At 39.2% G+C, this 25,782-nt stretch overlaps 1 protein-coding gene across 3 annotated transcripts; it reads right to left on the bottom strand.

Moving 5' to 3' along the window:
* Nucleotides 1-1,577: 1,577 nt before the first annotated feature.
* myo5b (myosin VB) lies at nucleotides 1,578-25,577 on the bottom strand. Of its 3 annotated transcripts, none has more exons than XM_072454138.1 (40): nucleotides 25,444-25,577; nucleotides 17,421-17,531; nucleotides 17,178-17,349; nucleotides 16,961-17,105; nucleotides 15,511-15,667; nucleotides 15,288-15,431; nucleotides 15,122-15,203; nucleotides 14,920-15,027; nucleotides 14,719-14,828; nucleotides 13,610-13,875; nucleotides 13,456-13,537; nucleotides 13,247-13,387; nucleotides 12,162-12,284; nucleotides 11,588-11,671; nucleotides 10,624-10,758; nucleotides 10,453-10,550; nucleotides 10,008-10,094; nucleotides 9,506-9,617; nucleotides 9,076-9,287; nucleotides 8,849-9,005; nucleotides 8,450-8,689; nucleotides 8,130-8,366; nucleotides 7,955-8,048; nucleotides 7,242-7,378; nucleotides 7,041-7,160; nucleotides 6,832-6,966; nucleotides 6,675-6,740; nucleotides 5,924-6,163; nucleotides 5,745-5,839; nucleotides 5,022-5,099; nucleotides 4,661-4,859; nucleotides 4,482-4,575; nucleotides 4,261-4,407; nucleotides 4,006-4,157; nucleotides 3,830-3,919; nucleotides 3,596-3,746; nucleotides 3,226-3,520; nucleotides 2,819-2,993; nucleotides 2,657-2,737; nucleotides 1,578-2,568 (listed from the first exon to the last, which is right to left on the bottom strand). In XM_072454138.1, exons 1-40 carry the CDS (start codon nucleotides 25,471-25,473, stop codon nucleotides 2,416-2,418), a joined length of 5,535 nt encoding a protein of 1,844 aa, XP_072310239.1. In that variant the 5' UTR covers nucleotides 25,474-25,577; the 3' UTR covers nucleotides 1,578-2,415. The 3 variants fall into 3 exon arrangements, with proteins under 3 accessions (XP_072310239.1, XP_072310240.1, XP_072310241.1); XM_072454139.1 differs by lacking the exon at nucleotides 25,444-25,577 and adding an exon at nucleotides 22,495-22,597; XM_072454140.1 differs by lacking the exon at nucleotides 5,022-5,099 and having other exon boundaries at nucleotides 1,579-2,568.
* Between the last annotated feature and the right edge of the window lie 205 nt (nucleotides 25,578-25,782).

The following is a 25,782-nucleotide window of genomic DNA, read 5'->3' as shown; positions in this document are numbered from 1 at the left end:
TTTTCCAGGACGTGTAGGAAACTTACTGTATCACCCTGTGTTTGTTTTTTATTTGGACTTTTTATTAATTTACTAGAATTTTAATTTGACTAGAACTTCACCCCAGTAGAATAGAAAAATCCTGACTTGAAGAATGATGTTTTGAAGATACACTTTAAACCGCACGGCTGAGGTTATATCTCTGCTCACATCTCATAACACGTTCTGTGGTTCAGATTGGTATGGTCGACTCCCGCTGCTGCAGAGATGGAAATCCATAATGCCACCTGTTAGTAAAGTAAATTCAGCACAGTCACCAGAAAGTGCCTTGTGCATAAAGTCCTCATTGCAGACTCATGTCCTTACTATACATATATTACATCCATCTGCCTAGAGCATCTATTTATGTCAGATATGTCTTGACACCTACGCCTGAACCATCAAACCACAGCGTGAAATCCTGTAGTGATGAATGCGAGCAAAGCCACACCAAATGAGTGCACATTTAAAGCTGCCACATGAACGTTTTCCCACTCAGTCGTCTGAAAGAGTGCATGGAGGTCTGTGCTCAGCTCGCTTTTTTTTGCCCAATACAATCCACATCTTCAAAACCCGAGACAGCTCCTTTAACATTGCTACGCTTTGCAGATGCAACATCATTTCTAAAGAAAGGTGTTGCAAGTTTTGCAAATGCTTCAGAAATGTCTTGTCACCACATCCTCTTCCTTGAGTCATAATATTTATCTTCATCATTTAAAAACACCAACTTAAATTAGCATCTGGTCCTGAGAGTAATTTGAGCACTAAGAACCCTTTACTTACTTAGACCCAAAACATTTTAACTGTACCTACCCTTAGAGAGGTTGTAGTTAAAAATCAAGCTGACTCAGATGCAGATGCCAGAGGCACAAAGCCACTGGTTACACATTAGTTTCTGTTTGTGGCAATGTGGAAGTGTCCTAAAGCTGCTGCCACCTGAACAAACCACGACCTGCCTCACAAACGGCTCTGTCTCACAAACCCTGGGAATCATGCTCCACGCCTGCTCACACCATTCTACACACTAGATTAGGAAATATATAGACAAACACCGGATAGCTCTCGATACATAAAGTGTATACTTTTCATTTGTTTTCTTGCCACTAAATCGAATAAACTATTACTTCGTATTTTAAATGATACCCAACACAACTTTTATGGTGGAGTATATGCAACCTGCTTGTCACCACGTTATAGCTTTGCTGGGAATGTTCCATCGTATGGCATTAAATGTTAAAAAGCGGCTGATCAACCAGACCCAAGTTACACGTTTAGGCAATACATTTAACGCCACTGTGGAATATTCCAGGCAAATCAAGGTCTCCATGGAGAAAAAACATGTGGAGGACCTGCCACCAGAAAAGGTACATAGTGCACCTTCAAATATAATATTAAACAAACTACAAACCAACCAAGCAATAGAGGCTTTACTCATCCCATTTATTTTCATAATTTTAAGGCAGCTGTATTAGAAAAGAGATAACAGCATAAGACAATTAAAAAACTGCTACATTTTTCAAATATATGTATACTTCATTTAATCATGTTATTACACTTATTGCTCACTGATGAAATGCAATATTTTGAGAGATCATCATTGCAAAAACAGAATGAAATATATGCATTAAATTAGAGAAAACTACATTACTGATGGATGTAGGCATGCAGTTTATAAAGTAATTGTAAAATATGTATATACAATACATAATTGTAAAACCACACTTTTCTACTCAATTCTAGGACTGATAATTTACTGGGGGGGGAAGTATTTTGAGTACCGTGTGTGCACTTATTCTAGAAAACATGCCAGCAGAGGGAACCAGAGGAATATCATACGTTTTCTTCAAAGCAATGAAACAGATCAGGGCTTTTGTATCAAACAAAAGTCCTACATGTTTTGTGGTTGGCATTAAAAAAGATAATTACATAACAATATTTGGATAAGGCAAAACGACTTAAAGAAAATGTGGATAAGATTTGTTTTTGCATTTAAACGGTGCATTTGTCAATATACTACAGTGTAGACAAACACCTGCCAGAATCACACGTACAGCTTTCATTTATTAATCTCTAGTTTAATATAGTTTGTGTCTTTTATTTTATTTTTTGTAAAAAACCCAAAACGAAAACAAAATTAATCTAAGCAAATATCAACCTTCTTTTCACACACTTTTACTTGTGCAGGCGACCACAAGCCGCCTTGTGCCTTCTACATTGGAGACATTACAGACACTGTAAGAGTTGAGGACAAGGATGGGAGTTGGAAATCCACAAGTTCAACAGCACTGAACGTACCTAGTCATGTAAACTTTATGTCTACTCCACAGGAGCATGTTACACTCTCTGGATCTTGTGGCCATTGTGTGTGGTTGTGTGTCCACTTGAGTTACTGGTGGATCATACTCGGTTGATGAAGTCCAGGCCAAGCGACGCAGGGATGTGCAGCACGTCTAGACATAGAGCGGACGGCGTGTAAGGGAAGAGAACTGGGAAAATGTGTTTGGTGTCCAAGAGGAGCTGCTGTGGGTCGTTCCTCTCCTGTAGATTACTCTGCACAGAGAAGTTCATCACATGGTTAAATGTGTACCTCACTGTCCAGTTAATACTGTGGTACAATATTTTAGTTAAAAAGTCTAACCTGAATGTTACGGATAAATGACACAGTGACCCTCTCTTCAAACTCATTCAGCGGTGTGTAAAGGTTCAGGATTTTTACAATCTGTAAACACAAGAACCGGTTGGCATGTTAGAAACCTGGCATGTTTCAATAAAATATTTGAAAAGGTTAATCATTATGAACCTGTTGCATGGTGAGAGCAGTGCAGAGTGAACAAATAGCCTCTGCATCCTGGGACGTCTTCTTCTTGACCTGCAGTAGCTGGGCAGCCTGGATGATGGGCTCCAACGTGGCAGAAGCTTTACTCTGATACAAGTTATTTGCTCTGAGCCACTCCTCCATCTGACTGGTGTTATACCTACACAGATCAAAACATTAGCACCATGTCTCTTTACGGGAATGTTAAGTGATGATTTCATCACTTAACATTTCCGGTCATGCCTCATTCACTAAGACATGGTGGCAGAACAGTTAGTTCTTTAACCACACACAAAGAAGGCTCCAAGTTCCAGCATGAGACATTTGTAAGGTGAAAAGTTGGACCATGTTGTCACACTTAACATTCCCATACAGTCTGTTTCTGTGTGTACCTGAGCTGCATGCCCGTACTCCAAGAGCACACGTCTTTGCGCAAGAGCAGGTTGTTGAGGGTGAAGGCGTTGATGCAGTGGAACAGCTGCCGGACGACCTGCCCGACGATCTCGGGGTCCAGGCCGTGATCACTCATGATGCTGTGGAACTGGCCCAGCTGCCGGATCAGGGCATCCAGTGTGTAACTACAAGGCCCGCTCCCGTCGTTGTCCATGCTAGAAGAGCGGTTCCTGTATCCCGTGGGCTTCACGGCTGCCAGGCTTGGGATGCTATCACTTTCCAACATGGCGGAAACTGAACATAAAAAATACTATGACAGCAGAACAGTCAAATTGCAGTGAGTTCCTTATTTGGGGATAAGAATCCTACCGATCATAGGCTGTATGGTGCCCTCTGCCACTTTGACGAGCTGCTGGTAGATCTGAATCGAGAGGTCGCTCAGCACCTGTCTGTACTCAGCCAGGTCAAAGTTTTTCAAACAGTGTTCGTTCTGTTTTGGACTATTCTGCGTCATAAAAGCCTGGACAACAGCAGACAAATTGATACAAACGTGTAAGATACATCAAGCTCATTACGGCTCTAGTTTAACTTCCACAAACTCACCTCATCACCACTGTACTGCTTCAGACAATGGAGGAGGCGACTTGTGTTGGCCAGCCAGAAGGATGTCATTTCAAAATTATCATTGTTTTTCTGCAATACATTACTTGGTTGAATATTACTAGATTCTGATTAATAAAATGAACTGAATACAGACGTTTTTGTTGTTGTTTTTTTACCTTCAGGACTTTCTTGATTGCATTGATTGTGGAGGTGAGCAAAGACTCTACTTTCTGGTCGTCATTGATGTAATCTGCGTGTCGAATGCACATGAAGAGGATATATGCAGGCAAACAGGGAACTGTAGCTGACACAACGCTTGGTCTGATGTCTGAAAATATATACAATGAAACACAGTTGAAATAATGAAACAAAGTTGAAACTAAATATCTTTTACAAAATGGCAGAGCTGTTGACAGTGAACAGTTACTCACCAGTGATCAGAGACTTGACTAAAAGAGCCTCATCATCTTTGCTGAACTCGAGCATTCCCTCAAAGTCTTTCTCTTTACGCTGCACTGTCACCTGTCGACTGAGTTCAGGTTTAGCTCTGCTAACCTGAGCTGCAGCCGCCTGCAATGCTGTAAAGCAACAAAGAAATGCAACATAAACTATTGTTCAAAACATAATTGCAATTTCACTATCTCATTCCTACCTTCAAGCTCCTGTACTTTCTTCATGTAGATCCTCAGTTGCTTTTTCAGCTTCTTTTCGTTCTTTTCCAACTTTTCGACCAGCTCTTTGAGATCCTACAACAACAGGAGAGAGCACACAATAACAGGTGTGTCTTACACTCTATTCAGTGCAGAGCTGGGACATGGGCGATGACCTCACCAGGTTGTCATTGGTGAGACGAGTGATTTCTTGTTGGACACTGTACTCCACCTGTGCCTCGGGGGACAGAGACATGGTGTAGTTCAGGATTTCCTGTTTTTTCTCAATGTCATCCTTCAGCAACTCGATCTGAGTGTGAAGCGCCTCCAGCTCATCTTTGTGCTGCCTGGACTGGGACTGCAGCTGAGCCTCCAGGAGTCTGACAGAGCACCATTACATTAGAAATAGCAACTGTACCAAATGTTTTAACACAACCTCTCAGAAATGTAGTTTCTATTTTCTGTATATAAACAATTAAAAAGAGTAACAAAAAGAGCAAAGAAGACAGTACACAGCAAAGCATTGAGCAAACAGCAGAAACCTTGCCACTTGCTTTAGGCCCTGGTAAGCCAAACCGAGCTCCCCATCTTCATTCAAATAACACCAGTCCTGAGCTTTACTGAAGTCCCAGCAGAGAAGCAGGAAAAAGCAGCAGCAGATAAAATAATTAATAAAGCATCAATCATGAGTATGCAATCAGGAGGAACTACTACTACTAGTAGTAGTACTAGTACTAGTACTAGTACTACTACTAGTAGTACTAGTACTAGTACTACTACTACTACTAGTACTAGTACTAGTACTACTACTAGTAGTACTAGTACTAGTACTACTACTACTACTAGTAGTACTAGTACTACTACTACTACTACTACTACTACTACTACTACTACTACTACTAGTAGTACTAGTACTACTACTACTACTACTACTACTACTACTACTACTACTACTACTAGTAGTACTAGTACTACTACTACTACTACTACTACTAGTAGTACTAGTACTACTACTACTACTACTACTACTAGTAGTACTAGTACTACTACTACTACTACTACTACTACTACTACTAGTACTAGTAGTAGTAGTAGTAGTAGTAGTAGTAGTAGTAGTAGTAGTAGTAGTAGTAGTAGTAGTAGTAGTAGTAGTAGTAGTAGTAGTAGTAGTAGTAGTACTACTACTACTACTACTACTACTACTACTACTACTACTACTACTACTACTACTACTACTACTACTACTTTTTAGTTAGTGCACTTACTTCTTGGACTCACACAATCCCTGATAGGTTTTCATTGCCTCCTCTTTGTCAATGGGCTCTTTACTGTTATTCAGCTCAGGCATTTCAGTGCACTCCTGTTGAAAGAGGAAAAAGGAAAGTTTTTATAAAGAGGATGTGCATCTTTTTTTACGTCACAACTCAAATCTGTGAAAACGTACTATAAGGCCGTTCTTTTCCAGCTGCTGGGCATTAGTGACAATCTGTGTCCTGAGGATGAGCACCTCCTCCTTTCGCGCGTCCAGTTCCTCATTGGCGGCCTTTAATTGACTTAGGAGCACATTGTAGCCGTCCTGCAGCTCATTTGACGAGTTGTTTTGTGAAGCTCTATCTGCTACCGACTTCCTCAACTCATTCAGGTCATTCTTCAGTTTTTTGTTCTCAGACTCCAACTCCTGTCTCTGCAGCAGCAAAAACAAGATATACAACTGAAAATTGTTTTACTTTTATACAGTTTTATACAGGTGTTATGTAATCTGCGGTGGAAAGTAACAAAGTACAAAAGTAAAACTACTAAGTTAAATATTACTGTTACTTTACTCCACTACGACTTCTGTAGCGTTTGAGACTGCTTGAAATGGCCAAGGTGACATCTTACCAAAAGATTTTGAATTTAAGACCGGGTTTTGACAAAAGTATATAAAGTGCATAAAAAAATGACAAGCTAATTCAAGTCATATTTAGTATTTCACACTGATTTTGACTGTTAAAGTGTACATTTAAATGTACTGTAAAACTAAATCATTCAACTGGTACTTTTACTGTATTTTTTTGGCCCTGTATCTGTACTTTCACTTGAGTACTTCTTCCACCACTGTGTCATTTTAAATAGGAAGGAAAATCACTTCAGAGTAAAGCTTTTGCATTGTTAACTTTGTGATTAAACATTTTTAAAAAGATATTAGACTGTACCTTCAGGTTGTTATAGGCCAGATCAGCATTTTCCTGGTCTGTTGTTGGGATTCTTGGCTCAGTGCTCTTTTGACAGAAAAAAAAATCAAATTGCATTAATTATAAAACAAAAGTCACGAAGAATAAATAAAGGTGGCTGAGTGTTCTGTGTTTTCACCTTGCGTTTGGCCATTTCCTCCATCTTGTCAACATTAGTCTGGAGTCTCTTCCTCTCCTGCTCCAGCTCTCGCACTCGTTTCTGTAGCTTCATGAAGAGACTGATGTCCATAGCAGCTTTTTCTATTCCCATGTCCTGCACAGACAGACAAGGTCGCCCGTTCAGCCTTATCCCTGCACATGTTAATTTCCTAATCACTAAAAGCCTACCTCCACTTGTTGAATGGCATCTTCTGTGTCCCCAACCTCTGAGGTGGAGATGGAAGGGTAATTACTGTCTGACTCTAAGCTGCTCTGATTGGACGGGTTCCTTCTGTGGCCCGGTTGAAACTGAAAAAAAAAAGCAAATATTTAGCAGCAGGATTAATGACGTTATATGGAGATGCGTAGTTCAAAATGCTGAGAATAAACCTTTTGTAGTGATGTCTCCTCTTTGAGGTTGTCATATCTCTGCTCCAGTCTTGAATACTCCTTTACAAGGTTCTGGTATCGCTGCCTCTCAGCATCGAGCTCCGACTGCAGCAGATTGTCTCTGGTATTTTCCTCCTCTGGACACATAAAACAGAGCATCATTAGTGAATAATGTTTCATGATAAATTGGCTTTATACACAATACGGCTTACCAATATTTTGATACCACAATAATAGAATAGAATGTCATTTTAAACAGAAAATCAGAAAATAAAGTTTTTGATATCATCATGTAGTCATATAGTAGATCCAATATAGTTAGTTCAAATACTAGTCAAGAAAAGGTTGAATTTGGTCTTTCCCAGTATCAATATTTGTTCAAATGAGTATCTAGTGTTGATACAGAGTTAGTAACAATTAGTATCCAGGTTTTGACTTTTTGGACAACCTTATTAGTGAATAGTTTATTGGCGCCAAGTAAACTTGTTGCATCTGTTGAGATTTGATCACCAGTAATAGAGATTAACAGCACTAAAACTAGATAAATGACAAGCTGATTCGACACATCACGTGATTTCATAACAGAAAACACAAAGGAGCACTGCACCAAGAAACCTGATGCATTTAGTCCCTACTCTGGTCTTTTTTGATAGAGGACCTTTAGTACAGCGGGACAAACCTTCACTGTCCTCAATTAAGTAACGGCTCCTCACCTTCAGTGCTCTTTGACTGCTGCAAAATCCTCCAGTTCATGGCTTCTTTTTCAAGTTTTAACGTTGCGTTTTCCTTCTCCAGCTCCTCAACTCTCTGAAGTCAGATGACAAACAACATGATTACAGGCAGAGCAAGTTGAAAACTTGTATCAGATAAAGCTTTAAAGCCCCTCACCTGCTCCAGCCCTAGTTTTTCAGAACCATGTTCCTCTTCAAGCCTCTTCCTCTGGGCATGAGCGTCCTCCAGCTCAGCCCTCAGACGCTCCAGCTCGTCCTGCAGAGACATCACCTGGCTGCTGTCGCCCTTTTTACTCCTGATCTGCTCCAGCTCCTTCTGTAGCTTGGCAACGTCTGAGCCCAAAGATGCATTAACTACAACAAGCTGCTCATTCTGCTGTTTGTAGTCTTTACTCTAAAATGGATCACATAAGAAAAAGACGAAATTACTTATAATACTTTTCACAGTGCCCATAGTCATTTTAAGAGATGTTTTACCTGCTCGTCCATTTTTCTCTGAAGCTGAACAATTTTATTTTCCATGCCCGTGTTGAGGTTCTTCAGGTGCTGAGCCGACTTCGCATCGATCTTGAGTTGTTTAAGTTGCCGTTTCGCTCGAAAGCGTCTGACCGCACATTGTATGATGATAGCAGCATTGCGTGCACGTAAGAATTTCTTTCTCTGCAGCCAGCCACGGACATTTTTCTGGATAATCATTGCCTTGTGGTGCAACATGAACTGAAAAGGAGTGTCAGTGGTCACACAAATTAGATGAGCGAAAAACTATTGATAAGCACTGAACTGATGTGAAAAGGCATTCAAGTTCAATTATAAAACAATTTTCTCAACGATATGGCTCAGCTTTGGGTGCAATTAAAGTGTGTCTTTTTTACGCACCTCCCTGAAGATACGCCGCGTGTACATGCCTCTTGTGTAAGCCTGAATTGTGACCACGGCCCTCCTCACTCTCAAAAAAGCCCGTCGTTCTTTCACCATGCGATACTGTTTCTGGCAGATGATGGCAGCTCGCGTGAGGCGCAAGTACTCCGCATGCCTGAACACATAAGTGTGTTTGAGTGAAATCAGAAACGTGCTTCAATCAATCATTCAGTCTTCGGACTTACCGTCGAGCCAAGTATCCTCGTCCGTATCTCTGTAGGTGAATGGCTGCTTTGCGAATCTTTCTGTACCGTAGTCGCATTAGCCACCCGCGCACCGTTTTCTGGATCTTGATACACGCCGCGCGAAATTTGTCTGCTCTAAGTTTCTCCAGATAAGCAACTTGTCCGGCGCGAAAGAAGATTTTACTCTTACCAAACTGAAACATGTCAGAATCCTGACAAAAGAAAATAGACGTGTTAATAGTACCTAAATAAATCTAACACCAACTTATTTATTAATGTATTATTTCAAAACATTTCTATAAAGAGCGGTCAAATATTTAATATGCTCTTGATATTTAGACATTAAAGCAATCTACCTAAGAATAAGGCAGCAATATTTTTTTTTTACATTTCTTTTGTTTTACTAGAGTTATTATGTGGTCAGTCTTACCTTTATTAACATCTCAAGGAGGTTTTTGCATGACACCTTTTTGTCTGCTACGACCAAATCTGACTTCCTCATCAACACTCGGTATCTGCTGAAGAAATCTTGATAGGTCCATCTGTGATTACAGAGAGCTACGTGTTATAGAACTGCAAACATTTGCATCAAACTTTTATATAAGGTTTATAAAACGTTTATTTACGGTCATCTTTTAAAAGAATCTAAACATTTGACCTGTTATGTAACGTTCAAGCCCAAGTGAATGCAATGCTTTCATGTCCCATTATCTAATACTAATTAAATTACTTGTGAGACTTGAGTGAGCAACAGTGACATCTACCAAACTGCTCCAAACTGCTACATTTGGACACAGTCATTACAATTGATAAACAAACTTACAATGGATAACAATTTTTTAAGCTTGCCCAAATAAAACAGAATATGTATTTTCAACAGTCAAAGGTGTTCTTTAGTATAGTAAAGAAGCCCGTAAACAGGGGCGACTCACCGTGAGGGATATCCAGCAGCACTAATGCGGATCGTCTCCAAAACGCCACACGCCCTGAGCTGCTGAACAGCGCGCCGTGAGTCAAACCTGGACAGGAAAACAATCATAGCTTGGTATTGCTGTGAAGAGTAAACCCCACATGAAGACGTACCTCAACTTTTTCCTCGGCATGTCATCAACATACTACACATTCAGTTAGCAATGTTTAGAGCGACTGACTGTGACCTCAGAAACATGTGACTCTGACCAATCATTGAATTTGGTCAACCTCAGACTGGCCATTGTATGAAAAGCCTGCCCTGAGTCCAGTATCGGACACCATTGTATGAAATTTCAGAAAGACACAGATGTTGATTTGTCACATCATTTTAAAATCAACAGCTGTCTCTCATGTCACCAGTGTAAAAATATGATATGCTTTTCAGTGAAACGGAAAACAACTCACGAGAATGCCTCTTTCAAGTCATTGGGTTTGATGCAGCGCACATAATGAGGCGTGGTGGCGTTGAGAGTGTCCATCAGGAGGTGCAGCGAGCTACGAAACTACAGCAACAAACAAATATATGAGAACAACAGCTGAGGAGACAAATGAGCGTCAGCCTGGTACGGGACAGACCTGGTGTCCCACAGTCTTCCTGTGATCTCTGTTGGGGGCTTTTGGGGCGCTCTTTGCTGCTCGGACATTCACTCTGGACGACTTTGAGACAGGAGCTTCTTCTTTGCCTTGGAATAAATCTGCCACAAGCGGAAACTGAACAAGAAAAACATAATGGTAATTTAATTAACAAGACTCCCTATTATACACAGTAATGCCAAGTTGTTCATTTAACCAGCCGCTGAAAATCCAATACTTTTTTATTACTTTTGAAGCTAAACAGTTACAGGCAGTCACTCTCTCAACACTTCACCTCAAGATGTTAAGATTAATTTAAACAACTTGCATCAATAGATATATATGGAACATTGTAACCTTTCTTAAAATGCATTTTACTCACATTTTACTCACAAAGATCACCCTTTAAAGAAGCACCTACACAACAAACTTTACAATCTTAACATACAAATCCTAACACGACTGTGACACATAAGACACTTTTTGTGTCTTATGTGTCAACAACATGAGGCAAGACATTTAATCTATATTTACATGTCCCAAATATGTGCAATTTTTACACATGAAATGTCTTAGTTTCATATGAAAACATTACACCTTTTTCCATCCATATTTATGTGAGTAAACTACACAAGTTGCCTTAAACTGAGATGTATAATCCATGTTAAAACCTAAATATGTTTATGTTAATTATGCCACTTGAAAGGATTATAGAAAGATAAGCCCAGATCCAGATGACCTCTGCTTGTTAACAGAGGTTAGTTGTACTTTGACACTTTTACCTCTCATTACTGTTACACCAGATAATAAACTAAGCTGGCGAATGCGGTCATGTAAGCTGCCGTTTGATCTCTGTAATGCTCATGCATTTTATTATCGCTCCTCCAACAGACATAATTTGTTCAAAAGCTTTGGTTTTAGGTCATCCAAATAGCACAATTATGTTGTTTTGACATGTTAGTCTTACCTCGCTGGCTTTAAGGATGTTTATCTGCTCCTCATAGACCGTGTCTCTGTTTTTTTCCAGAAATCCCTCACACTGATACTCAACCTAGAAATACAGATACAATAAATAAAAGCAATACAAATTTCACATTTTCATCTACAAAGTCAAACTATTTGAGTTTTTGTGAAAGACAGAAATACAGATCTATATTAAATCAAAATTTAAACATTTCTTTTCAGTTATTGATGAGGTTCAGTGTTATCTGGTACAGTTAAACACTATGGATTTATACAATACAGTACAACAAAAACATAATGACACGAAACACACATAAAAGATGTTTTGTATTTAACCAGGACACACATAAAGGAAGATGTTTTGTATTTAACCAGGACACACTCCTTTATAGGGAAGAATTGCATGAAACCCCGAGGCCCGAGAGTCAAACTGAAGCTTGAAAAGATGAATACAGTGGTGTAAAAACAGCATCAGTCGCTGTCGGTCAAATTGTATGAACACGTGTGGAACCACACAAAATAAATGACATTGTTATTAAAAGTATGTTATTAAGTAATTTTAAGAGCTCTTGTCTCACCTTGTCTGCAAAGTGTATGACAATGAATGAGATGTTGGACATGCGTGGTTTCTGAAAGTGAGCACTGCTGCCGTGCTGTTTGTACAACTTCTGAGCCCAGTTTTGATCTGTTCCCTTTGGCACCTGAAACAGACATGAACAGCAAGGATTTTTAATTCAGGTTAAGAGCGTGGAGACCACGCAACTCTGCTCCCCAAATGCTTCTTTAGATCATTGCTAGTGACTTCAAAGAGGATGGAAGATGTAAAAGTAAATCCAGAAAACAAACAAACACATCTCTTGGTCTGGTGTAGGTAAATTCATTATCTAAATAAAAACAAACGACCCATTAAAAAATTGTAAACAAATACATTAAAAGTAAAGTGGAACATAATGTGATTTCAATACAACAATTTCAGTCTCAGAATATAACAAAACAAATGGTCTTTAGCAAATGAAAACCACTCAGCTACAAGTGATTTCAGAGCCTGTATACTTGTATTTACAATCTAGTTTAAAGAATAAATCAAAAATTAAAATAAATGAATGAATGATTTTTGATGAAGACGAACTCTAGATTTAGGTTTTATTGGAACTGCTTGATTATTGAAGAAAAAAAAGATAATTGAAATCACAATTATTTAACAAGTATTTGCTTAGAGAAGATTGTGCTTTGGTGGACTAAAATGTAACACATTTGTCTAATCTCTATTACATCTCAATGTGTGAAATTGATTAGAGTAATAATCATAATTGCACTGCCCTAGGTTTCACTGGACAAATACTTGACTAGCTGTAGCAGAGCAGTCCGATGCATGCGTCATACTTTGTCATAGAAAACACTTTGACGCTCAAATACAATTTTGAAACAAGAATTTTGTTTCCATCTTTTCTGATTGAAAATGTAGTTTCTTCCTGAAAATTCACAAATATTGCTTAATTTTTGGCTGTAAATTCTAAAGGCTTCAAATCATTAGCATGATTCCAATTAATCACCGAAACTATTTAATGGTCGACATCACGTCTGCCTCCATAACAAAATGTTAGACATTCTATGATATTTTGAAGGGCTTACACAATAAAGTAATATATGAGCTTATCCTTACTTTGCATTCCTCATCAAGAAGATCCAAAATACCCAGTTTAGCTTCGATCAGATCGATGCAGGGCTGGTTATCGTAAAAATCTATTAACGTCCAAGGAATCTGCTCCTTCATGTATTCCTCCTGCTCCAACTTGAAAACGTGCTACAGGGACACAACATCATTAAGTATGCTTTATCAACCCATATTTACAACTTGAATTTTAAACTTACCGAGTTGAATTGTTGTTGTAGTTTTTCATTGGCGTAATTGATGCAGAACTGCTCGAAACTATTGACTTCAAATGTTTCGAAGCTGACGGGAAACAAGGAAAAGTCACAGCGTCAAGTGATCACAAATAAGTCCGTAATACACTTTTGTTCGTACCCATAAATGTCCAGGACACCGATAAAGGAGTGCTGCTTGGCGGATGTGTACAGTGATTTGTTGATGTGCTCCACGATCCAGTCGAACATGCGCGCGTAGATGTGTTTGGAGAGGGCGTCTCGGGCATTGGTGGCCTGTTTCATGGACATGTTCTTCACGTACGTCTCCGATGTTGTGACCAACTTCCTGTGACAGAGCCAGTGCTCCATCTGCTGCAGCTCCACACCGAGAAGTCTGCAGAAATGGTTCAGGTGCGGGTCATCTTTCTGGAAAAAACAACCACACCATCAACACAAGTTTAGGTTTAATTTGAAGAGATAGGTTTTACTCAAGCTACGCGGTTAGGGCACTGCCTAACTTTTCTGGTGAGATGTTATAGTTTGGGCTAGAATGTTCCAACAGAATGGGAGTAAACTTCTACTCAATGAAGACGAGCAGGGAGAACAAGTTACAGGTCAGGGGTCTCATTTATAAAACTTACAGTGGACATCTTGATAAAAGTGTACGTACGGATAAAACTGAAAATGAAACTTGCACAAACTTGCTCGCTTCTTGTCTCTTTGACCTCTGAAGATCGTCTTTTGCCTCGAGCTTTTGGACCGGACAGCTCATTTCCACTTGAATTTGTTTTTTTATACATCACAAACGTAATTTGGAAAGTTGAGAAGGTAACATTTGTGTACGCATGCTTTATAAATGAGACCCCTGATCCGAGTGTCAACAAGCCCCGCTCACACTAAGAATCAATGCTATACTGTGGAACATTCTAGGCAAAGCGATCTGTATGGGGACAAGCGGGAGAGAAAAGTTCTGTAGAGGTGGGATATATCAACATTTAGATAATACTGTGAGTGTTGTTTCGAAGAGTTCATCGTTAATAGTTAAAAATGCTACAAACTGCTGTAAACTATAAAATATGGTGGTATTTCTGCCCTTTTGTGAGTAATTTGACAGACATTTCACATTTGTCTGATTATTGAACCTCAACCAATATGTTTAAAGACATGTTTTAACACATCTCTGAATATCCTTATCAGACTACTCCAAAAATATTGTCATTTTTGTCAATATCGCCCACCTCCCAGTGCAGCTCTAAAATGAAAACGCACCGAGATGTGACAGGAGTCGCCGTCTCTCTCCGAGCAGATCTCTATGTTACCGAGGTGCAGGATTGATGCAATGATCTTAAAAATGCCACCTTGATAGCTGTCTTTAATACCTGTGAATAAACAAGGTCAACGTGGGTTTTTACGGCACAACTCTGCAACCCATAATCATTTATTTACACGGAACAATAAGAAGAATTTTACCCAATAACGTAAAAGCTTCTCTTGTCTTTTTAAAATCTTCAGCATCATCGACTCCTTCAATAAAAATATTCTCCCCTAACGACGTGTAGGTGAAGTCTTCTGCACTACCTGAAGAACACACATGTTTTTTTTTATGGTGAATAATTTACGACAGGGAAAAAAAACAAAAAACATTTCAGAACATATTGAACTGCAAACTCACCAAGTCCCAGATCTTTGAATTCCTGTAAACTGGAAGAGGCACACAGCTGGTAGAATATGTGGTAATTTCTCTCATCCTCTGCCTGTAACACATATTAACGATATTAACCACATCTAAATCACAGAACAGTGCGGTACTCGTTTTACTTCAGTGGTGTCATCTTTACCTGGAAAACGACGCGAGACTTCTCAAGGAGATACGTTCGCATGTTGGCCCCGATTATATTGTATTGTCTGCTAAAACCAATCTGAATGTATTTTCCAAAACGACTACTGTTGTCATTTCGGGTCGTTTTTGCATTTCCAATTGCCTGACAAAAGAAGAACAGTGCACAGCCTTTAAAACACATAACTTTGCATCTATATTATTTCAATAGATTGACCTCTCACCTCCATGATTGGATTGGAGGCCAAGACTTTCTCCTCCACATTTGTGTCACTTGCTGATCCTCCGACGGTGGCAAAGTATCTCATGGCGTATTTTGCAGAGACGGTTTTTCCAGCTCCAGACTCACCGCTCACAATAATGGACTGGTTCCTCTCATCTCTGTGAATGTACAGAGGAACAAAGGATTTATTACATGTCACTGTGGTCAAATCAGAAAGTATAAAAGTACTCTACTTAAGTAACAGTTTTAGGTATGTGTACTTAAATAACTCTTTTTTATTTCATTAGTAAATTGTTAATTCATGAATGCCATGTTTGATGTTATAGACGTTGTTATTCTTATTCTTAATTGTTATATGTTGCATCCTAAAGCCGAAACAAGTCAGAATCAGAATCAGAATCAGAATCAGATCCTATGTTTGCAAACTGTGTCCAGTGACAATGACAATAAACCTTTTCTGATTCTGATTCTGACATCCTGCTTAAAGGTTTTGTATTCAAACCACAGCTTTGAGAATACAAAAATATACACATCAAATTCAAAAAAATTAAGAAATCGGTTTTGTTCACCAAAGATCTTCTAATTCTTTATCAAAATTGCTAAATTTAACTCGTAAAAAACACTTCTCAAAATCTGTGTGAATCTGCTTTTTTTTTACTGGTACATCAAAACGTTTACTTTTAAGTAGATTTTTTTTAATCTGCTTGCACACATATCTGTACTTTTACGTAGGTGATAATAGTATTTATTTTCCACTGCATGAGAAATGATGAGGTCTATACAGCAAATTGTGGAAACTAAATGTGCACATTTTGTGCATTGTAGACGTCGGTTGTGACGCTTTGGCTGCACTGTAATTAGCGTTTGGCTGCTTTACCGTCCCCTGCTGTTATAAAGGGGCGAGGGAGGGGTGCTCGTGTCATGGTGTGGACATGAGCATTGCAATTATCAGCCTACGTCCCAAATAACAGTAACTTTCAGAAAAAAACAACTCTGTGGGAAGGAAAATCTTTAGTTTTCAGTGAAACATGTGAACGGTTTACACGTTCCAATGGCAGTGATGCATGTTTGGTCAATGTCTTTTATTCCTGTTTCACTAGTTGCTGGAGAAACTGCGGTTGGCAAGTGGCCCATCATTATCATGTGTTTTGGGACTGTCTTACAGTTTCTAAATATAGGACTGAGATTAATAGAGCACTGAGGATTGTTTGTGGCATTGGTATTCCACTGGACTTCAGAACTATGTATCGTGGCCTCAAAACTCCTCTTATGGACACAATAAATTGATTCTTTTGGACCAAACTTTTGGTCAAGGACTGGACCAACATAGTAACAGAAGATAAATAAAAATGTATTTAATTTGAAAATGTACCTTTTTGACAGACACAATTGGACTCGTACGACAAAACGCGTGTAAAAAAAAAAAAAAAGTAAAAAAGTGTAATTTCAACCTGGCCATTTGCTTGTACGCCTCTTCAGCTACTGCAAATATATGTGGGTCCATGTCACCCATGTTTTGGCCGCTGTAGGCGTCGATGACCTCTTCTCCATAGATATGAAGCTGATCGTACGGGTTTATAGCAACAAGCACAATTCCTGTAAATTATCAAATGTGTTGAATGAGCAAAATATCTGTGTGTTATTTTGGAGCATATGTGAGAACCATACCACAGTAGGTGTAGATGTGATTGGACTCAAGGAATCGCACTCGCAGGTTGTGCAGGACGGCCGGCTCGTGCAGGTAGCTCAAGGCTGTGAGGTCATTCTCCCCGACCAAGATGTCCGGGTTACGCAGGAAGGGGAGAGCGTTTTTCGGGGGACTAACCGGATACTCCAGGGACTAAGACAGACACAAGGTCCAAAATGTGATGAGCCTTGATAATGAAAACCGTACCCGTCTCGTTGACATACCGTTTCATCCTCAAGTTTGAGGTACAGAGTGGCGTCTCCTTCTTTGTAGTCTTTGGTGATCTCTGCAGCCTTCCACACCTCGTCGGGGTCCGGGATCCAAACCCGAGTATACTGCAGCAAACAAATAAAAAAGAGACAGTAAGATACCAAACAAACAGGTAAAAACACTAAATGCTGAATCTATAAAGTAAAAAAGATTCTTCAAAGTACTGATGGCTTGTGCTGGAGTCAGAATCAGAAAAGGTTTATTACCATTGCTAATGAACAGAATTCACAAACATAGGAACTTGCTTTGGTAATTCGGTGCAACCTAAAATAATGAACCACAATGAGTCAACCAAAACATTTTTTTTAATTCATATTAATCCCTGAAAACATCATCCTCATCTTTTTTTTTTTTACAATCCCTATCCCTGAGATTTGTTTCTGACATCTAAAAGTACTGACGTAATGCCCTGTGTTGAATTCATGCAAATACCTTCATTGGACCTGGGCTCATTTGCATAGTAGTCATAGCACACATTCACTGTTCGCCTTAGATGGGAAATACCGGAAGTTACATGCCAAAGGAGAACAACCAAAGACATGCAAAATTTGCATTTCAGTCAGTACTTATGTAATGAAGTTAGAATTAACATAGAAATGCAAACATATTATTTTAACTTGCACATAAATGGAGCAAACAAATAACTTTTTGTCTCGTACTTTCTCCCACTTCTAAAAACATACGTTAGCTGGTTGAGCTAAACTGCATCTAGAGAATGAATGGTAGATAGTTCTGTATGTAGCTCCTGTAAAGCCCAACCAAACAAACACAAATGAATGAGTGAGTGAGTGATGTGGTTTAGCGCTGACGTTAGATATGTGACAAAGGCAGACCTGATGTAATGCAGAAACTGGACTTTGTCTGTGAGGGTTGGGCAGAGGCCTGTTGTGTTCAAGGGACGACGTTAGAGCAGAACTTAAGCTCTACTTAACATCATCATGGATTTGTTTGTCCATAAAAATACCATGCATTGCTGCCAATTAATGGTACACTGCGTCAATGGGGGTCCCCACGGCTCTTGTGTTTATCTGGGACACTGTGTGAGCGGTTCAATGGCTGCATGGCACATACGCTCCATAAAAAGCATCTCAGCATGAAACACAATCAGGCTGAAATTGGGACAAACTGACAAGACCCATCAGCACAGAGTGTGCTCTCAAACCACTTTAGTGAGTTGAGTGGAAGACATCACGTGTGCACGTGATGGAAAACTAAACTATAACTTAGTAGGCCAAGAAAAAGGCCTTAGATCTTACAAAAATTCTTGATATTAATGTTCAGAACACCATTATACAAACCAGATCAGTGTATACAACAGGTACAACCGGTTTAGTTTGAAACTGGTTCCGGGTGAACTGCTGAGAAACAGGGGAAGCCTCTCTCAAATAACAGGTTGTTTCATGCATTATTTTCATTTCTAAATCATGGCTGTGGTTTTGTTGTAAAACTATAGGCAGTTGTTAAACAGAAGAGATTTGTAATCTTTTCAGCAGAGTCCAGACACAAGGAGAAACAATATCGTCTGTCTCGTGTTTCCTCTTGCTCCTCACTAACACACAGTGAGCTGCTCAGGTGTTGAGTTCCCCTCACATCAAGGCCCCGCCCCTCATGTGCGCACAACAAAGTCTGCCAGAGGACAAAACTGGGAGTGTCAACAGGAAGTACTGCCTCTCGAGGAACTTTGATCTGTCTCACTGTGAAGGCCGCACACACACAAACACAACACTGTGGCAGAGCAAAGAGCAATAAACGACACACAGTAGACTCTTCTGAACACCACTAAAAAACTTTTTTTTAATCAAGTCATCTGTAATAAAACACACACTTATTCATGCTTTTGTAAATGGAACATTGGAATTAGTACGTTTCCACTGCAGCATATAGACAGTCAGTGTACGCTGGAGACGTGTCCTGTGAGACTTATGGTCTTGTGTGGCTTGGACGCACACATCCCAACAACACACAACATTTCTTCTGAAAATAAAAATCTATAATGAAAACAACTGTGCCATTATGTAAATGTCATTACATTCTTATCACTCGGTCAAGGAAAAACAGGAGTGGTTTGTAAAGCTTTTACCGAGATTCTCTGAAAACATTGCACCAATTAAACATTAATTATTAAGGTGTAAAGCAATGACACACCAAGCAGCCTGAAGTTTACACACATGTCGTCCAAATGTTTAACTTTTGTCCATGTTTCTTTGCCACAGTTTATTTAACAACAAAGGGAAAGTGTTAAGGGTGGGCTTTTAGATAGTGTATAACATGATTATAATCATTAACTGAACTATACAAGCTATAAAAGGGACTATAACACTAGGTTTCCAATTCTGAACAAGACAAAGGACCAGCACAAAGGGGCTCAGGCTAATCCTAAACCCAAAGTCTGTCTCAGAGTGACAGCTAAAAACATGACGTCATTGCAGGGCTGTGCAATTATCATCAACTTTTAATCAAGATCTGGATTTGGTTAGTTCAGATCGTCAATGATCCGCTTGGGTCTTTTTGAATCGAGAGTTCCACAGCCTTCAGTGAGTAAAAGCATGTGGTTTGGATAACACTAACCCTCATGTAAATTACAAGTGTTCTCTGCTTGAACTTATATAGAATATAAACAAAAGATGTGCTGCTCCTGGTGGAGTGGCTAGCACATATGCCTGCTGAGTGGGGCAGCATTGTAAGTTCGAATCAGTTTTGCTGCATGTCACTCCTCATTCCCATTTCACACTGCACTTTCCTGTTAAAAAAGCCTACAGGCCAAAAGAAAAAAGAAAAGAAAAGGAAGATGGCCAGAGCAACACTGATTATACCATGCTGCAATGACATCAGTGTTGTCTTATGTGTATTTATAGAAGAGGTTAAAGATCAGTCTCAAAAACGTATTGGCTGAGGTTTGATTAGCAGTGAAATGTGAAATGCCTGTAAAATGAATCACAAGTTGCAGAAATATCATCTTATTCTCATATTTAAAAGTGCACTTTTTCCCCAACTCTATCGTATTTTTTACTATAAATTATATACTCGATAATACATTTTTGAATATTGTCAAAAGCACATTCCCAGTATTATCTAAACGTCTAGGATCATGTCCTACACGTATACACCAGCGGCCCAGACAGACTCCTGACTGCACCAGCAGATGGAGGTGCAGGGGATTATCGGGTCTGGCAGGTGGCCCTACTTACTGCACTCACGTTTGTGTCCAGTGGATTAACAAACTTCAGCCCTACAGGACAATATGTGAATCCATGACCAAAAGATGTATCGTGGTGATCAATCACCACTTTCAATTGAAAACAAATAAAAATGACTTTCAATATGAATTTCCTGAAAAGACAGACTTCTCGTGCCATTTAATGCTAAAATGTCTATTTGTTCCTCCAGAGTCTGAACTCCAAACCACATGCTTTTACTGACAGAGGATTGGCTGTAGACTTTCTCAGTTAAAATGAATAAAGTTGATCATTGACAATATGAACTGTTTCAATTTCAATAAATCTGGATTAATTTCAGATTTATTTACATCTTTACATGAGCAAATAAGAGACAATAGATTTGAGTGTGTTTTATTACGTCAAAGCACCACAAATTAGGGCAGAGCGTTATTGACAAAAATTAACACCTTTTTGCATTTTATCAATTTAATGGTACTCAGTGGAAGAAGTGCTACTTTTTGTTACTTAAGTAAAAGTAACAGTTACAGGAGCAAAAACAATTACTAAAAAGTAAAAATATCACATTAAAAAACTACTTAAGTTAATGTGTAAAAGTACACCTTTAAAATTTACTTCAAGAGTAAAAAAGTAATTCACACAGATTGAGAACTGTTAGTGTCAAATTGGGATCTTAATGAAGAATTATCCAGATTTTTGATCAACAGAATCAATTTCCCTGGTCATTTCATCTACATAAAAGCTCAACTTGGGACATAAACGTGCTAAAAGAAAAACAAAACCACAGCCATTTACTGTAAGGAAAAATACTACTTTTCAGTCCGGTTAAATGTACTGCAGGAGAATGTATAGATACTGCTCACAAATGTAGTGAAGTAAAAGTTAAAAGTATCTACTGCAAAATGTACATAAGTAAAGTACACATAATTTAGTACAGGATATTCACTTTTGTACTTACTTTCCACCACTGATGGCATCATAGCTGTGCTGAAATGAGCCTGTGATTGGACTGTCAAATTAACTCCAAACTTGCAGAAACCTCCCTGTTGCTCACACACAAACAGCTGACACATGCACATCCCTTTACCTGAACAACACTACAGGAAATGATTTTCTTCATAAACTGTACTACTTCCTCAAAATGAGAGTGAACCTGGATATAGCTGCCAGAGCAGGCTAAAGCTTGACCTCACCTTTTGCTCACTTTGCCTTGCTCCTTTGTGCTGGTCATTTTCCTTGGCTTGTGATAGTAATAAATGAGATATTAAAGCAGCACAGTCACGTTTTAGCGCCAGTGTTAAAGCCACTGTCTGTACGTGGAATACATAACACATATTAACAACAACATCATGAAGATTTCATGAAGCTGCAAATACTTTGGTGAGTATTTGTTCCTGCAGTTTCTAAATGTTCTCCAAACACTGAGTGTATCTGACTCCGGGATTTTATCACCACAAAAGAGTGAGCACAGTGACGCCATTCTGCCTCTGATATTCAAAAACTGCAGGTCCAGGTCATTCATAAACATGAGATTCAAACTTCAGGAAGACAAACCGATGCCAGGTGAATAACCTCAATACCACAGTAATCACAGCACTCTGTAATGGGTTATATGTGTACAAGTGTACACACAAATGTACACACAAATGTACACACAAAAACACTCACATTTACATACACAGGACAAATAGATATATTTGCAAAGACTGAAAACAGACACAACTTAAACAACACAGAGGACTAGTTTGAACCTCTGTCAGTGAAATCTGCAGATAAGACAATAGATCAAATGACTCAATATCTGGAGTTGAAGGACAATGAATCCACAGTGAGCTCTGGTCTCGCTACTCACCCTTGTGTACAGGTCGTTGACAGACATTGTCCTGATGGATTTGTCCCTCCTTATAGAAAATAAAAACTACCAGAGCAGCTTCGACCCCATTACGTTCTCATTTGGACATGGTGCTTGTCCCGCAGCAGCAGGTGTCCAGCTTCGCGACTCTGTCCTGCTCTCGACAGGTGTTTCGTCCGATAATTAGGAGAGCTCGTTATTGTTCTTCTTCTTGTTCAAACCCAGAGCAAAGGAAACGCTGAAGAAAGTTCCTTATATTCCACAAATGCGTTTCCAGGCGTGAAATGTAAAATGTGAAGTATCCCACTTCCTGACAGGGCTGTTCAGCTCAGAGCCCGGTGCTTCCTGGGGCACGGCCAGGTTTGTCCTGAACACACGCGCGCCTGCTGGTTATCGCGAGAACTGCAGCGTGAGTGCACCGCCACAGCACCGAAGCTTACAGCCTACATCCAACATCAAGTAACTACACCCAAGTAACTACACCCAAGTAACTACACCCACAACCAAGACACTAGTAACTACATCCAACATCAAGTAACTTCACCCAAGTAACTACACCCACAACCAAGACACTAGTAACTACATCCAACATCAAGCAACTACACCCAAGTAACTACACCCACAACCAAGACACTAGTAACTACATCCAACATCACGTAACTACACCCAAGTAACTACACCCACAACCAAGACACTAGTAACTACATCCAACATCAAGTAACTTCACCCAAGTAACTACACCCACAACCAAGACACTAGTAACTACATCCAACATCAAGTAACTACACCCAAGTAACTACACCCACAACCAAGACACTAGTAACTACATCCAACATCAAGTAACTACACCCAAGTAACTACACCCAAGTAACTACACCCACAACCAAGACACTAGTAACTACATCCAACATCAAGTAACTTCACCCAAGTAACTACACCCACAACCAAGACACTAGTAACTACATCCAACATCAAGTAACTACACCCAAGTAACTACACCCACAACCAAGACACTAGTAACTACATCCAACATCACGTAACTACACCCAAGTAACTACACCCACAACCAAGACACTAGTAACTACATCCAACATCAAGTAACTTCACCCAAGTAACTACACCCACAACCAAGACACTAGTAACTACATCCAACATCAAGTAACTACACCCAAGTAACTACACCCACAACCAAGACACTAGTAACTACATCCAACATCAAGTAACTACACCCAAGTAACTACACCCACAACCAAGACACTAGTAACTACATCCAACATCAAGTAACTACACCCAAGTAACTACACCCACAACCAAGACACTAGTAACTACATCCAACATCAAGTAACTACACCCAAGTAACTACACCCACAACCAAGACACTAGTAACTACATCCAACATCAAGTAACTACACCCAAGTAACTACACCCAAGTAACTACACCCACAACCAAGACACTAGTAACTACATCCAACATCAAGTAACTACACCCAAGTAACTACACCCACAACCAAGACACTAGTAACTACATCCAACATCAAGTAACTACACCCAAGTAACTACACCCAAGTAACTACACCCACAACCAAGACACTAGTAACTACATCCAACATCAAGTAACTACACCCAAGTAACTACACCCAAGTAACTACACCCACAACCAAGACACTAGTAACTACATCCAACATCAAGTAACTTCACCCAAGTAACTTCACCCAAAACCAAGACACGAGTAACTACATCCAACATCAAGTAACTACACCCAAAACCAAGACACGAGTAATTACATCCAACATCAAGTAACTACACCCAAAACCAAGACACGAGTAACTACATCCAACATCAAGTAACTACACCCAAAACCAAGTCACGAGTAACTACATCCAACATCAAGTAACTACACCCAAAACCAAGACACGAGTAACTACATCCAACATCAAGTAACTACACCCAAAACCAAGTCACGAGTAACTACATCCAACATCAAGTAACTACACCCAAAACCAAGACACGAGTAACTACATCCAACATCAAGTAACTACACCCAAAACCAAGTCACGAGTAACTACATCCAACATCAAGTAACTACACCCAAAACCAAGACACAAGTAACTACATCCAACATCAAGTAACTACACCCAAAACCAAGACACGAGTAACTACATCCAACATCAAGTAACTACACCCAAAACCAAGACACAAGTAACTACATCCAAAAATGTATAATTATGATTTAGTTCAATAAATCTAAGTAAATAAGACTAGTTTGGTTACATGTATTATTGTTGTTATGAATCTGCCTTGTTAGATACTTCCATCTAGTGGACATTAGCAATGGACATCATTTTTGGTTTTAAGAGTTTTTAATGCTGAAGCCATTTGCTTGTCCAATGACACAATAAACATATGTATGAGTTTTGAACTGGCAACCCTCTTGTTGTTTTAGCGCTGGAGAATGCTTAAATCATTTTTACTGTTGTACTCACAAGCAATTAAGGCCATATTCATGTGCATACAACTGATGTAAATAAGAGTGTTTTGTTTACTTACCATTAGTATTAGTATTATTTAGTCTTATGCTAGGTATTTCTACTTTACTTTATTTTATTATTATTTTATTATCATTTTTTTATTTTTATTTTTATCTTTTTATTTGATTAGAGTTTTTTGTTTTGTTTATAAGAGTTCTTCTATTAAGAGTGTTTTTTGTTTTTTTTTCTCTGTATCTACCTGCGTTGTAACAATGAAATTTCCCCATGTGTGGACAATAAAGGATTATCTTATCTTATCTTATTTTTGTTTATTGTGCACAGTTGTCAGGCCTGTGAAAAATGTAATTATTCATTGCTTGATTAATTTGTGAACACTGCATTTACGGTGAGTAGATCCACTTACAACTGGGGCGTGCTTACAAATATACACAATATCATAATATGTCACAAAAAGCTTTACCTTTGAATAGGGAAAGTAATTCTTTGCCATCTTCTTGTATAAGTGGAGCTTTTATGTAGTTGATTAAAGATAGATCCAGAGCGTGTTGCAGTCTTGTGCCATATTGGGTTTGCTGGGGAGTGTGCATACCTCAGACGTGTCAGAGCTAAAACCATTATTCTTACATCAGGAACTGGGTCCACTCCCAAACCACTCCTTGAGTCGGTATGACTTCACCTGACTGTGTTGATCCACCCGTCATAGACATTGTCTTTTCTACAAATAGGTCTAAAAATACTTTTGAAATACTTCTCTGCGTCCTTGACTCAGTGTCACTAAACTGCATCGTTAGACACATGT

This window comes from Eucyclogobius newberryi, unplaced genomic scaffold (assembly GCF_026437365.1).
Source record: "Eucyclogobius newberryi isolate DKJ021-1_F unplaced genomic scaffold, fEucNew1.0.hap1 SCAF_2, whole genome shotgun sequence".
NCBI classification, from domain to species: Eukaryota; Metazoa; Chordata; class Actinopteri; order Gobiiformes; family Gobiidae; genus Eucyclogobius; species Eucyclogobius newberryi.
This window is presented reverse-complemented; position numbering and strand designations above follow the sequence as displayed.